At 39.7% G+C, this 15,970-nt stretch overlaps 1 protein-coding gene across 1 annotated transcript in view; it reads left to right on the top strand.

Annotated features, from left to right (window-relative positions):
* pcp4l1 (Purkinje cell protein 4 like 1) overlaps positions 1 to 15,970 on the top strand; it is a 28,835-nt gene that overhangs the window by 7,942 nt on the left and 4,923 nt on the right. The window contains exons 2-3 of the mRNA XM_007573975.2: positions 11,918 to 11,972; positions 15,046 to 15,786. Coding sequence (XP_007574037.1) covers positions 11,918 to 11,972; positions 15,046 to 15,176 — 186 coding nt within the window. The 3' untranslated portion in view covers positions 15,177 to 15,786. The remainder of the gene's footprint in view (positions 1 to 11,917; positions 11,973 to 15,045; positions 15,787 to 15,970) is intronic.

Here is a 15,970-nt window from a genome sequence, read left to right as displayed (position 1 = left end):
CCAGTCCATAAACTACTCAACATACTAATCAGTTAACTAACCAGCTTACCAGCCTGCAAACCGACCAACATCAACTCTAATAGAAGCAAAATTTCCTAGGTTGAACAATCCGTCTGAAGTCTTAGCACTAATCATGTATCACTTTACATCAAAGTATTAACCCGGAATAAGTTTAAAAAATAGAAATGCCATGAATAGATGGGTGTTATGGAGGGGTAAATGTAGAAAATACCGACTTTTGCTTACCTCAATACTTGAAAACGTCTCTTTACCAATTTATCTCAATATGCCGCAAAAAAACAAGAACATAGAATCCCCTTCCACAAAAGGCTGAAAACAAACTCCGATAGAGACATGTCCAGATGACTTAAATAAACTTGAAAGATGAACAAGATGTCATAAAAAGTAGAACCAGAAAGGTCATGTTCATATTTGTGGAAAAACAGCTTATACTTGGTGACATTTCACAAACTGCCGTTAGACCTGTCAGGTTGAGCACAAAGAACACTAACATTTACTTAAAGTGTCTTACTTCAGGAGATTCCTGTGTATTTATGTGTATTTTTGTTATTCTTGGCTCTAACGGTTACTCACGTGAGACTGAAACTGTTCATTTAGACCCTTAAATAAACAAAACCATGTTTTAAAGAAGGCAAAAAGTATTTTCGTATTGCGCCAACCTCCAATTCCAATCAGCCTCCTGAGCCCCAGCTATTCCTGAGTCCCTCTCACACCACGCAGACCCCCCGTCCGCTCACTTATATAAAGCCATTAACTGGCATTGTGCTATTTTTAGTGGGCAGGTACAGTGTGTTTCAGCATGAGATGAGATTGTTATGGCGAGCTGAGCCGCAGATTTTAACAGGCTCTGCTCTTGAAACTCAAAGTGGTCACGCAGTTGGAGGTAACATGTGGTGAGATGATTAAATTCATCAGGGTGAAAGTTTTTTTTTTTTTATCATATCCTGTTGTTTTGATGTATTACTCTGTTGCCAGATGGGCTGCTTTTGAACACTTTTGGCTGGAAACCCCCCGCCCCTGCTTTTCCCAACATTTCGTGGCTTTTTAGAAAGTGTTTAGAGGAAAATTGTTACTAAATTGTTATTGTGCAGGAGAAAAGCAGAAAACGTCTAATAAGATGCCATGTTATTGCACTTCTCTTATTGGTTAATTTATTTTTAAATCTCTAGAATCTGTCGAACGTGACACCATCAATTATTAGTCTTTAGTTAATCAAGTATCACTATGTAGTAATACTGCAGAAAACATAAATCCCAGGCCAACATCATGGTATAAAAAGGACATACGGTTCCAGTTGTAAGCTTTCAGATTTACTAGTGTTGGTAGTGCAACAGGTCATGTTACTGACCAAAATCAGCAAAAATTAAGAAAATTGTTCTTAAAAAGGCCAGTGGATCAAATACTAATCTTTGAGATACACCATTTTATATGAAATGAAATGAAATGAAATTTTATTCGAACATGATACAAATATAAAAATAAAATAGTGCACAGTAACAAGAAGTGCATAAGAAAGAAGAGAAAATACAGATTTTTTGTTTCAGTTAACATATCATGCTCAAAATGGGGTAGGAAGAAGTGAGAACTTATAAACTCCTACCCCTAAACACTATATCAATTTCTAATTGGCCTATTAGTTAAAACATCAACCAAATTAATAAACAGTCAAGCAAAAACAAAGATAAGAGATGCATCACTTTTGCTACCTGAAACCAGTTTGCAATATCTGGATATGCTGATACCAGTTTTAGCTGATTCTGTTTTGCATTTAAAAAATATGTTTTTTTGGAGTTGAGCAGGTTTTACATTGTGTTTGGGCTGGAAACTGTCAGTCACACATGGCAACCCTGTTTTAAACAGTAAGAGAAAGATGTCCATACACTGTAAATGTACATCCTGCACAGGTTGTAAACACACAGTGTACAACCTGACTAAAATTTCTACACTGTACAGTTTCGTATCCAATGACAATGCATAAGGCATGTAACTTTTTAAAGCCGTGTTCTGCCACAGGCTACCAGCATCAAACCAAATTACATCTCAGAGCTCACCTGTAATTCGAATTATATTCAACTCTGAATTTCATTTGGAGATGCAGAGCATCAGTTAGAATTACCAAGAGTGTGCCCTGAAAGCGGTGGACAGAAGTCCAGAGGGAGGGTGGGAGAAGGAGCAGTCTAATCCGTTTAATGTACAGTAAGCGCAGGTATGAGCAGATGTTCAGTTTACACACTCCACATCACCACACATCTGGCCGCGCGGTCAAACTCGGGCTGCTAGCAGGAGATGTGGGGATGGGGGGAGGATTAGTATAGTGATGGAGAGTGCAGCGGAGATGGGATGGAAAACAGCAACTGGGTGGGTGGAAAATTGAAGAGTAGAGTGCAAGAGAGGACAAGGAGAAGAGATAATAATGGAGAAGAGCGTGAATGTAGCCCAGGCTACAAACCGGAGGGGATCTGAACACTAAGGTGGACGAGAAAAGACCAGCAAACAGCATATATTATGTAAGAGAAAAGGGGAACGAGGCAGAGCTCAGAGATGCATAATTACACAGAGAAAGCCCCAGATTCCATGTTTTCTTGGCATAAATATGATGGGGGGAAAAAAGTTGCTCCTCTCTAAATAAATATGCCGTCCCTCTGGAGCCAGTGGTAATGAATCTGGCATGTCAGCTTATTTTGACATGTAATTATTGCATCCCTCCTGGGCTAGTTAACACCTTTAATAGTGTTCATTTATCTTTAAAGCCGACATTCCGACAACCTTCTAATTTCATCGGTATGTAGAGACAGAGCTACAGTTTTCTGCCTCACCCGTAGAGAACGCTAAACTTCCTGACGTTACACTCAAGTAGATTAGGTAATCAATTGGCCGGGTTCTGCAGACCCTAAAGATATCATCGTTCCATCTATATTTAATATGCTTTTCCATACGAGGCCATGGTAACTCACCAGAACCTACACAGCTTTGTGGAGTGCATCTGACTCACAGCGTTTACCCACAGAGCTATTTCAACGCTAAGTCTACATGGAGTCTTCATTTAAATCATTTAAAGCCTAGATTGATGAAGATTGATGAAGTATTCAAATTACCTATGCATAAATATGCATAGGAAATTTGCATATAGTGGAAGACAAAATGAAGTCTTCCACTTCATTTTGGAAGACTTTTTTTGTTTAGGGATTGAGAACAACGATTACTAAAAAAGGAACAAAATCCTAAAACGCATAAATTAGCTGAGAGTTAGTGCAGCAGCTACAACTGATTCTTTGCTGAACACTGTGATAGTATTCCTTATTATCAGAGGGCCATCAAATTCTGATGGCATACTAAGATGAAAGGAAGAAATACCAAAACTGTAAACAGAAATACCTTTAAATAGATGTACATATGCTATGGACTTGCTAAAAGAGGCGTATATGTCCAAATTTCAGTGACTGCATCTGTTAAAGTCCATATTTACAGTTTGATTAAGTCATAGTGATGCAACGAAGGCCACAATCTAAAAATACGTTCTACTTTTACCCAACTTTGTTGGATTTGTCTGGCGTATCCTTCAGTCCATTTTTGTTCTAGTAACAATGGCAGACGAAGCAGGAGCTAGAGGACTACAGCTTTAAAAAAAGTATTTTAAAACTGAAAGCTTTGATCGCTTGTCATTTCTATAGACATGGTATAAAGTCTGTTTCATAAACTTTTAAAGGAATATATCTGAAGCCTAGACCATCTAATTTCACTCACTTCCAGCTTACCAGGTCAACGTAGGGTCCCTTTGTAGGATCCAGCCCCTGATTTGAGTGTGTTTCAACTCTGGGACCCAGAAAGTTTTGCCTGAATATTTCATTTACCATATTTTTTTGTGTGTGAGCTTTTGTACGAAACAGAATGAAAACAGTTAAAGATTTTGGAGTTAATTCCAAGTGTTTCATTCGTAAAATGAATAATCTGCTAATGTGTTGCACAAAAAAAAAAAAAAGAAAAGTGCTTAAACAATGTGCTAACCAAGCACCCGAAGCACCCAGATGATCCATGCTACTCCAAGAGTGACCCAGATCCTACAACAAACGCATCAAGTCTTCAAGCTTTGGGTTAGGGCATCCAAACATAAGAGAGAAACTGTGGGCGGACTTCAGATTGTAATCATCTCTGACAATTGTATCTGTCTCTCTTGGACCTTATATAAGTAATTTAATATTTATTGTGTTTATTCCATGAAGGCATGGCTTTGAGATCAGTGGAGGGATGGCGAGAGGCCAGCTAGGGGCGGAATAAAGAAATGTGACAGAAGAGTTAGGAAAACAGCTTGGAGAGGTGTATTCCCCAAAGGAAAACCTTGCTGTAAATGAAGTGCGTCGTGCTGTGTGAGAGCCGGTAGAGGAAGGAGAGAAGCATGTGTGTGTGTGTGTGTGTGTGTGTGTATCTTTTTTGTTTTTTTTTACTTCTGTGTTTTGAGTGGAGCACGAGCGTCTACATGTGTGCGTCCATCTGGAGCGTTCGCGCCAGACGACTCATCTCCGAGTAGACGGCGTAGGTTCCAATTTTTCCTCCCCAGAGCTGGCGCGCGACTTCCTTTAACCACCCTCCTCGCCACAATGCGCGTCTCTTTCTATCTTGCGTCTCTCTCCCTCCATATGTGTCTTTCTCCCTCTCTATCACCTTCAGCAGCTCCCCAGGGCAGCCTGTTAAATGCTGCAATCTGTCTTTGTCCACCGTCTCACCCCTCCCTCCCCGTTTCCTATCCCTTCCTTTCCGTCTCCGAGCCTTTCTCCGAGGCTCCGCTCATGAATCATAGCAGCAACTACTACATGGAAAAAAGGGAAATCCCTACAAGCGGTAGGAAGGGGTTGCTGATAAGGACGTATCTCAAGGGGGGTGTTAAAGCCCGACCAGTCATAGAGGGGGTCAGAAGGGACAAGAGAAGAAGAAGAATAGCTGGAATATAGGGCTGGACAGATGACACGAGAGTTATTATCTAAGGACATGAAGGGCAGAGGTTAATATTTAATTAGTGATTTCAGCCACCTCATAGACGTCACGTGTGACATCACTGGTGAAGGGTGAGAAGTTTCTTTTTTTTTTTTCTTAAGAGAAAGTGGTTCAAAACTTAAGCAGCTGTGCTTGCAGTAATTTGTGTTGATACAGATAGTTTTCTTACAGGAAGTTGCTCTGCACAGTAACATTACTCTTCTGTCGATCACCGCTAGCTTCACTGGAGCAAAAGGGGGTTAAGTGCCTTTTCAAGCTAATGGTTGTAGTGTAGAGGAAAAACATTTCAGGATTTCCCAATGGGTTGTGGACATGACTTGACTTTTTTTTAATACTTTCCAGACAATTTTGTCAAGCAGTATCAATATTCACCAATTTTTTCGGTGGGGGTTCTCTTTGCCATCTCACTTTTTAATTTACTCTAATCTGACTCATTACGGCTGTTACAGCATGCTGTCAAATGGAAACCCCAACTGTGGGTTATAATAAGCGGCTTATCTGAACAGTCTTTGGTCAAGACAATGGACGGCCCTGTGGGAGAAGATAATGGACAAACAAAAAGAGGATTTAAAGATCAGTGTTATTATGACATCTGTGTAATTCAAATGTGAATATTCCCGTTTTAGCCTTTCAGAACTACCACAGTGTTGCGTTAGTGAAACAGGCCATGTTACTGACCACAACCAGAGGAAGACTGAGGAAACTGTTCTGAAAAAGGCCGGCGGGCCAATTATTAGTCCTTGAGGTACACCACTTTATATCAATTTCTCTCTATTAATAAGAAATCAAATTAAACAATCAGGCAATAAAATGAAAATAAGAGATCCATCAATTTGAGTTTGGTCCCCTATTTTAAATCTTTAGATATGCAAAGCTTTGAAATGATGTTACCAGTTTTGGACAATTCTGTTTTCCATTTCCAATCCTATTTTGCAAATCTTTCTGATTATTTTTTGTATTTGACTCTCTGCCCCAAGTTATAAACTTTTATTTTCTGTACATAGCCAAGATTATGTCAAGTAGTGTCTGAGTGAAGAGTCACATTTAAAAAATAAATTTTTGAAGAAAACCTTACCCCGGCCCCGACAAAGTCTACTGATATTTTCTCTTGTATTTCTGTTACACGGTGTTGTACAAAGTATTTGCCCTCTTACAGTTTCTTGTTTGCGTTTTTGTCATAATAAAATGTTCCATCAAATTTTGATATCAAACATAACTTGAGTAAATGCAGTTATTCCTGAAAAAAGTAAAAGGATCAAATTCAATGATCCCTAATCCTCAGGGAAAAAAAATATTCCTTGATTATTTCATAAAGCTTTATACTGTTCAGCTGACTTTTTCTTTTCCACACATGGTCATAGGTTTAATTGGGAATGTTTGACATGCCTCTGATTACAAAGAGAGAAACAAGAGAGAATGAAAATTAAAGGGAAAAAATGTTTAGGTAAACATGATCTATAGTAAATAGAGATAGTTTATTATAAACGTGTGCTGCGCTCCACTTGTGTTTCACTCAGAGCAAAACTGGGTTTTTTTTGTGTGTGTGTGTGTGTGTGAAGAAGCTGTAGAAATGGATGTCAGGGTGCAGCAGAGCTGCTGCCACATGCGGCATGAAAGCCCCTGCATCAGCTTTCCCTGCAGACACAATCAATCTACTGTTGAAGCCGCAGGCAGATGGACCATCCTGAATTATCATGAACAAACCTGAGTCCAGATGTGAGCAAGAAAAGCTTAAAGTGATGAGCTGTAATAATGCACTCCACCAATAGAACAGCTGGCTCTGAGCTCCTTCACGCACAGAGTAGCAATAAGATTTGAGATTAAAATAAGTTACATTTTAGTATTTTGGATTACTAGTTTGGCATATCTAAAGGGAACATGCCTGTTTCTGAAAGTTTTACTTTCAAATAAATTTTCTATAAAGATCAGAAAAAATGACGGATTGTTATTAAGAGAAATAAAGGACCATGGACAAACTTTTAAGTTTCATTTATTCATTCATTCATTCATAATTTTAACTTATATTTGTCAGGTTCATTGAGACACCAGGTTTAATTTACAAGACTGACCTGTTCAAATATCATCCAAACAAAAAAGCTATTTGCTGCAAGCTAGTATTTAATTTCATGTCAAATATAGGTGAATCAATGGTTTTACCGGATCATTTTATAATGTTAAAACAGGTGCAACTGTAGATGTTTTTTTTTTGTTTGTTTGTTTTTTCAGATAATAGACGATTCACAGTTCTATTAAAAGTGTGATTTTACAAAAGGTGATAGTGGCCTGTGGAAAAAAAGCACATTTCTTCTGAGGATTCTGATTTGTCCTTAAGTTGTTCTTGGCACAGCGCCCCCACAGGTCGGTTCAACTGGGGACCAATTGGGGCTATAATATGCGAAAACATCCTTAAGTTCTGCAGCAGGACAATGATTTGAAGCACATCAGAAAGTTCAGCCTCTGAATGGCTAAACTTCTCCCCTCCCCACATACAACAGCAACAAAAAAAGAGCTACTACCTCTAATACTGTCCATATTTAACTGTTCAGATTTGCTTTAAAAAGACTAAATGTAGAAACCCAGTTGATGTTTGTTTACCCATTGGTGAACTTTGGTTGATTAGTTTCGAGTGTTAACCAGCAAACAGGAGCCCTGAAGGAAACTTCGGGTCAGGTGTAGAACCAGACCTCTCACTTTTCCCGTCTCTCTTCCACTCACCTGACATTTAATGCCACTGCCCTCCAATGAGATGTGCCTGTTTACCCCTGTAAGTTCACTGGTCATTACCAGGTTACGGTGTTTGACGGTCACCAGATACACATATCGAGTACAACGAAAGAAAACCAAGCCCCTGGAACATAATGAAGAAGAGAATTCAAACCGAGGATGATGAAGGAAATTAATTTTCTAACATGCATCACTTTACGCTTCATTCCAAGTCACAGAATCGGGTTTTAATCAGATTAATGTCTTGCCAGGGTACGCCGGAAGACATTAAACAAAACAAAAAGAAAAAATACAAAAAATTCCCTAAAATAATTGTCTCAAAAGGTTCAAACCATTTAGTCACCCTCTGTGGTCATTTCATTGGTTGCTTTTTTTCTGGTTTAAGGTTTGTGTCTTCTCTTTTAAACCTTTACCTTTGATTTCTGTGCTCATCTTTGAGCCTACCAAATGCTGTGGAGAGTGGGTCCTTTGTGAGTAAAAAGCCTCAGTGAAAGCATCTGCACTCCTCACTGTGTGATGTGCGCTAATGCTGAACATACAGTCTCTCCTTCTCTGCAGTGTTTCCCCCTCTTGCTGCAGACACCCTCACTCATACCTCTGCAGTCAGTCGCTCTATCTCTCAGCATCTCATGCGCTACTCTGGTTGTTCATCTTTCATTTTGTCTATTGCTGAATGTTTACCCGTTATTGCTGTATACTAGCTAAATTCAGCTTTTAAACCACAAATATGATGTAAGCTGCGGGAAGTATCTGTGCTTAGGACCACATAAACAATCACAAGTGTCGTCGCAATATCACTGTGTGCAGTTTTTTTATTGCAAGGAACCGCTTGAATACAATATTTGGAAGGACGTCATATTTCAAGTGACATGCATTCTGCCTGCCAATGATATATTTGAACTGTTAGATAAATTGCCATCCCCCTAATGCCCACAGTGGATGTGTACTTTTAGTGGGTGAGATGCTAAAGCAGTTGCAGGAACATGACGGCAATCTATATCGTCATACTCTGGTGAGTACAAAAATGGTACTCAAGGATTTTTCAGCTCTATGCTTTGTCCCCAAAGCCAGAGTAGACCATGGGGAATTAGCACATCCGGACTCTCTCTCGTTTTGCTCGCCCCATGACTCAAGGCTCTCATTCAACGACCTTCCACCAAACCCCAGGCCTGAAGGGACCATATATCCCTTCAGGCGCGGGGAAAGTCTTCGGATCCCGAGGCCTTAGGACCTCAAATTAGTCTGAGAGTGACGCAGTGCAGAGGGGTCAAGGTTTTCCTCTTGGCCTTGTACTACTCTACAACCTGATCTTGGATAAATAGAAGTCAAGGAATAGCAATCTTCACAGCACAAGATTCACAGCTGGAAATAGCTAAAATCTGAGAATACTTGAAACCCCCTCTAAAAACACCTATAACTGCCTATTCCAATTGTTCAACTATAATTTACTGTGCACTAATACACAATGGAAACGGTCTTGGCACTACTGCAAAAACAGACATCTACAGGCTTCCTTATCTCTACTCTCAGAGATTATAGCTCCTTGTGCTAGCAAGGTTGCATGGGTACTGGTCATTGGGTGAGATGGGAGCACACTCTGGACAGGTGGCCAGTCCATCCCAGAGCAACACAGAAACACACAAGACAAAGCAACCAGCACCACACTCACTCTCACCTCAGGGCAATGTATTTACATGGAAACATTTCTAAATAGATGATAAATTGCTTTGATGTTCTCTCAAAGCAGCCAGTGATATTCTTGGTGGGAGAACACAGTGCCAACAACTATGGCACCGTACTAGCCAGGTACCACTAAATCTATCAGAAATCACATCAATGTAAACACATTGTTCTCCGCTAATCTCCAGCGACTGTTCAGTGATTGCATTCTCATTACCTACCTCATATTGAGTCGTACCACTCACATGAACTCTATTTTCTTTTGTTAAATCATCTTCTGTGTTTAATTGGAGTCTCAAGCCTCTTTTCCAACAGCTCATATCTTCCTCTTGTCATTGCCTTCCTGCCATCTGACACACTGTTCACACTCCATGTCTAAGGACATTAGCTTCTCTCCTGATTGAACTTTGACCCTGGGTTGGCTGCTGACCCGATGGCCTATTTGCACACATCGCATGCTCACAGTTCATATGAGTGCAGACAACCTTCCACACAAATCAACATGTCAGCACACGTGCGCTCATGCATGCTTGAAGTCGCAGCACACGGCGTTGCGTGGAGCGAATTATTGGCAGGGGTGAAGTGACATGAAGCCTCTCTTCACCAACTCATTTGCGCTCTGCTGGAGAATTCGTTACGCATAGGCCGTTTGCCACATGCATTTTGAAGGGCGACAGGGCCGGAAGTAAGCTGGGAAAGACACATTCATCACACACACACTCACACATGTTCGGACACATGTTGACTTCCTTTTTTTTTAGGTTTACCATAAAATGCCATGTTGCATAATGTCAAAATTTCTCCTCTTTCCCTCTTATGTCCCCGTTTCGTCTCTTCAGCGTCCCTCACCCTCTGACTCCGTTATATGCTCAGAGTGCTTTTCCATTATATCAAATTGCTCAAGGCGCTAAATAGGGGAATTAAAACAATTCAGACAAACGTGTGTTGAAGCTTCAACTGAAGTTTACATAAAAAATGCTCGAGTCCCAGACACTTGGTTAAGATCAGACACTTCATTTCTTTTGACTTGAATAAGGAAGTGTAAGGAAGAGGAAGTCTTTCACACAAAAACTGCTCACCCCTTCGATTGTGGTGGCACATATGTTTGTTTGGTACCCAGAATGCCCCGTGCTATATTCCACTTCCTGCTTTTGGAACAGGCTGAGGTCCATTTGGCATTCACATACACATTAGAGTTCATTTGTATTGAACCGAGACCTGGGATTGTAGTTTGGCCAGAGTTTTTCCTTTTTTTTCTTTTCTGATCCACATCAGAGTTTGTGCGTTCACATCTCCCCAGACGAACCAGACTTTCTAGGCAAAGAAACTAAAGTTTGATTAAAGCAAGAAAGGGCTAGTGTAAATGCATCTCAGAGTCAAAGTCCAACAATGGCATCAGTGAAAAATACACCAAGGTAAAGGGACTGAGAACATGAATATGTAAGAGCCTGAAAAGGGGACTAATTGAATAAATGAGCCACAGACAGTTTCTTTTCTATTCTCCAGCATGTATTGACTTATTGCAACTAACACGATAATTCCAAACTTTAAACAGTATTGTTTTCCCATGAACCTATGAAGCAGACTAATATGACAGTAACAGATACAAAATTAACCAAATCTCAGGTGCAAAGGCTGTCTATAGCTGGAATACACAGTATTATGCTACATTCATACATGGATTAGCATTGTCTGCTATGAGCTACCAGTTAACTTTGGCTAACCCTACTAAATGAGAACATAGCTGGTATATAAACATATTCACAATAGTACAGGTGAGCTTCAGTGTAAACCCATACCTGAAAAGGGGGATAATTGAATAAAAGAGCCATGGACATGTTTTTCCTCCAGTGAGGACGAAGTTCTGGTGCTCTTTATTACTGATCACTAGCGCTGCACTTCCCCCGCTGGTTGCACGTGGTTACTACATATACTAAATCAAATCACACATTTACATACATTAACCCAAACTGCTGGCAAACACATTGTAAATGTAAACTATAATATTCAAATCTGTAACGCACACAATATGCAGCTATAGCCAGGAATGGTAAATTTTCCTAACGTACATACAAACACATTTCTGTCCACCACAAACACGCTTGAAACAAACCGAACTTTAGTAAAACAGAAAGGAGGTCAGAGAAGGCGTGTTCTGTAGTCTTCAATGGCGACTTAGCACAACAGAAATGTGGCATATGACAAGGTTTACAGGAACGCAGAGGAACAGCTCTGAGAGGACGCCTCGAGTCTCCTGCTTCCTGTCTCAGCCTGACAGGAAGTCTTTCTGAACAAACCGTCACAGTGCAACACCCAGAGGTGTTCTACAACGTGCTACGCTGATATGTTCACAGCGCTTGTGCGAGCTCCAGTAGCTGTCTAACATGCGGGGACTGTTAAAATTGACTGAGTAGTCAGAAATATGCTTATGCGACATATATTACTGTGGTGATTTCTTGCGGTTTGCGGTGCAGTGGGCTAAACGTGTTCTTTTCCTCCACAGCTGGCATCCAATAACTCGGACAACAGCAGCCAGACGACTGCAGCTGACAACAAAGGTATGATTTCATTCAAAGACCTAAACTGAAAAGAGACTTATTCTATTGTACTTGCCGTTTCCTCCCCTTTCGGATCTCGGGGCACTGGTGGGTCTTTGCTCGCAGCATGGGATGAATCGTTGGCGCAAGAGACACAAAAAGGTCAAGATGGATTTATGTCAGCTCTTCAACTTTGCTCTCAGTCGCATAAAAGCTTCCATTATGATGTCAAATGGCATATTTAAAATATAACTCAAGCTCTCTATATGGCGTCTATAATTTTCAAGCAAGAATGAAGAAGAATGTATAAAAGATTTGATAGTTTAATGGTTAGAATTATTAGGGTCATTTTGCTACATGTGTAGTTGCTGTAAAAAGTTATGACTGATTTCGTGATTAAATAAGTTCTGGTCTGACTTTAACTATTAAAGTATAATATGGTTTGAAAAAGTGTCTGTTTAAAAACCAGAAGAGGTTTCCGTCGTGCTGTTCCGGCTGTTTGACTTCATTTTAATGAGATGCTACAGAGAGCGCCGGAGTGATGACAGTTTTCTCTGGTCAAATAGGAAACATCTGACCAGAGATGTTGCAGGCACAAAAAAATATATTTTATCTGCATGCATCTTGTCTGTTTACACCCATTGGGACACAAACAAGGATCTGAGTCTGAGACCATGGCATCTTTCCAATTGAGTCATTGCCGTTTTAGTCGACACAGACTTTAAATTTAGTCTCACGACTTGACACTAAGGTGAGTTTCAACCTCCAGCTTTATAAAATATTTATAGCTGAAGCTGATTTTAAAGTTCTGAGGACATAAAAGTCATTATCACTGATTTTAAACAGAGCCTTGTATTAGCTATAAAAATTAGAAGTAATACAATAATAGTAATACAATAGTAATAATAATTACTGATTGTTTTTTACACAAAAATTTAAAATAAAAATGTCAAACATAATCCAATTGCCATCTTTCTAAAAGATATCGGAGCAAAAATCTTTTATACCAAAACCTTGTTAGTTTTTTTGTGTTTATGTCAGCTTCTTGTTTGTGATGCATACAAAATAAGATAAAGCATAGACACCTGCTAAATGTCAAAGTAGCTGTCAGGTGCTTTTTGCTCTATATAGAAAACACAGCTCACTTTGGCACTTTGAGTGCCAAAAATCTCAATATTATCTGGTACAGGCTTACTTGTCATTTTTAAAGTTTTCAGGGAACTGGTCTTTTTTTTTCTTAAGATATGAAATGTTTTATACATTCAAATTTTCAATCCAAAAACAAAATCTGCACTGGCCTAATAAGATGCTGATTGGTGCATATCTTCAAACAGCTGCAAGGCTGCAACATAATTTAAGATAATGAATGACAAGCAAAGCAAAAGCTGTACCAGTTCTTCACTAGAATGCTCCAGAGCTCTGGTAGTAGCAGAAATAAATGTCCAATCTGTGCAGCACTAATTCAAACTGTCCACCGGTACATTGCTCCCGCCATCAAACAAACAACTTTCAGAAACTTTGAAAACATGTCAGCGATGTCGGAAAAGTGCCCCATAGGCGTATTTGTAAATGCTTTTCTGCAACCTACTCTCCAAATCTTTTTTCCTTTTATATTACCCCGATCACCCCGTTTGACCTTCAATAACACCAAAGTGCTTACAGCGTGTTCAACCAAAGGATCAAACTCCTGTTTTTCCATGAGCTAAGCAGCTAAGCAGCGTTTTGGCAGGAATCAGCTGTGCACTCGCCAGGAGAAGTTTGGCAATGTGTAGCGTCGCTCATCAATAAGCAATTCCAGGATGGGGAAACTTTCCATCTATCGATGCAGAACCAACATATGCCACAGTGATGGACTTTAATGAGACCATCCTTGACTCTTCGTTTGTTTGTGCTAAGTTGGTTGCAGAATACAGGACATTAAAAGTTTTACCAGGCTGAGTCCATCAGTGGAAAGTCTCATTTTTCTTTCTTGCTGAAAATGAAGAGTGAATTAGAATCTCCATCTGTAAGGCAAGGTGCACCTGGAGAACATTGCTGCAGTGCTTAGCAGCTACTAGACGTACAGTTTGTGTGTACAGGGGCTGTACAGTAGTGGTAGGACTATTTATAGTATTCTGAGTCATTGTTTTTTGCTGTGTGCAGGTGAAAGTTTAATCCTCTCTAAAATCCCCGTTTTCATGCCGCAACAAAATCCAACCAAAATCTTTTTATTGTTATTGAGGCTTCGACTAAATTTTGCTGTTTTTGTAGGATCTTCTATAAGAAGACAGCAAAGATCACATTTTTGTCATAAAATTACTACTTCATTCTTCTAATATTATTACTTTATTCTGGTAATAGTATTAGTTTATTATAGGTTTTTTTTTAACTTTGTAACATTACGTTTCTCATATTTTTATTTTTATTCTTATAATATGAGTGTCATACGACTTCTTGTATAATTTTGACTTTATTCTTGTAATATGACTATTCTCATTTTTATGACTTTCTTGTGTCATTGCAACTTTATTCTCAATTGGACTTTTCGCTGTACGACTTCTCATATTTGAAGCTTACACATTTGAATGTGTTGTTCAATTGGACCCAGAATATTAATAACTTAATCCTCATCATAGTCATAGTTGCTGTGTTCTTCCCGCAGAATAATAACATTTGACACGTTAGGTCGTATTTGACAAGAATCCGACTTGTTGTTCAAACTGTCATGAAAAGATCAGATACAGGTCGCATTACGTCACAAAAATCAGAATTGAGTCACTTCAGGCTGCAGTGTGAACGCAGCCCAACACAAAACCGTGTCAGAATTTGTTTCAATTTGAATTTGGCTCGTTTTTCGCAAATTACATCAACATGGTTAATCGAAATGCCAACAGAGGTAATGTCCAGCAGGCCGAGATCCAGCCACATGTTTTGATATATATATTGTGGGTACGAGCTGCGTGCACCCTCACAGTGAAAGGAAGCGGCAGTCTTTTTTAGGTGTAGAGTAATTGAGGGGCATTTCAATGCTCTCCTATGCATTAGCCCCAACTAGCCAAAATGTGCCACCCGTGCTCTGATCAAATGTTTGTCTTTTTGACTTCTGCTTTTCCAGAAAAGGCATCAGGAGCAAAGCCTCAGGAACAAGAGGAGGAGGTCGACATCGACTTGGAGGCACCGGAGACAGAGAAGGCAGCACTCGCCATCCAGAACCAGTTCAGGCGTTTCCAGAAAAAAAAGAAGTAGACTGACTGATTCAAACAAAAACAAAAAAAAAAGAAGAAAAAGAAAAAAAAAAGCTATATTTATTTCAGCTGATGTACAGATATTCAATCAACGACTGCTAGAGGTTTTGGGAGCGATGACGAAAGGATTTCAATTGTTCAGGATTTATTGTCACATTATGCAAAGTGTCAGGAAATGCCTTTTTGCATGACGGATCAGCTAAACGATGAGGACATTTTCGTAGGGGCAAGAAAGAGGCTTTAAAAAGAGAAAAAAAAGCAGCAAAATAATTTGGAATTTATAATCTAGCATGACGAAATACTGTAACCTCCCGTCACCTCATTAACCTTTGCAAATGTCCCCACGTATCATCTCCCGCCGCGCATCCGAGCCCTTCTCCCTCCGCTCCTTCCGCGCACACAAAACCCAGCCCAGCACACACAAGCACACACAGTCTGCATAGTAACAAACATCTCCATTATGACTTGACAACAACAAGCACAGTCAGTTAATGAAACGACAACAACGCAATGAAAGAAGGGAAGCACACCCCCCGGTTTCTAGGTTTGTTCTGTTACTCTCTGTCTGCCTCTGTCAGGATAAAAATATCAGCAAGTAACCGTTCTCAGGTGTAAAAAAAAAAAAAAAAAAAACCTCTAGAGATCTGCCTCATTCCATCTCTGTCTCCACCTTGGACAGTTTTGTTACTTTTATTTAACGTAATTTACTAATCTCTGAGTTAATTTGAGGACGTAGCCATACCAGTTTCCTGGTCAGATGATTTGTAAGTTTTGGGTCAAACATGCATAATATTC

The sequence above is a fragment of the Poecilia formosa genome, unplaced genomic scaffold (genome assembly GCF_000485575.1).
Source record: "Poecilia formosa unplaced genomic scaffold, Poecilia_formosa-5.1.2 Scaffold341, whole genome shotgun sequence".
Lineage (NCBI taxonomy): Eukaryota > Metazoa > Chordata > Actinopteri > Cyprinodontiformes > Poeciliidae > Poecilia > Poecilia formosa.
This window is presented reverse-complemented; position numbering and strand designations above follow the sequence as displayed.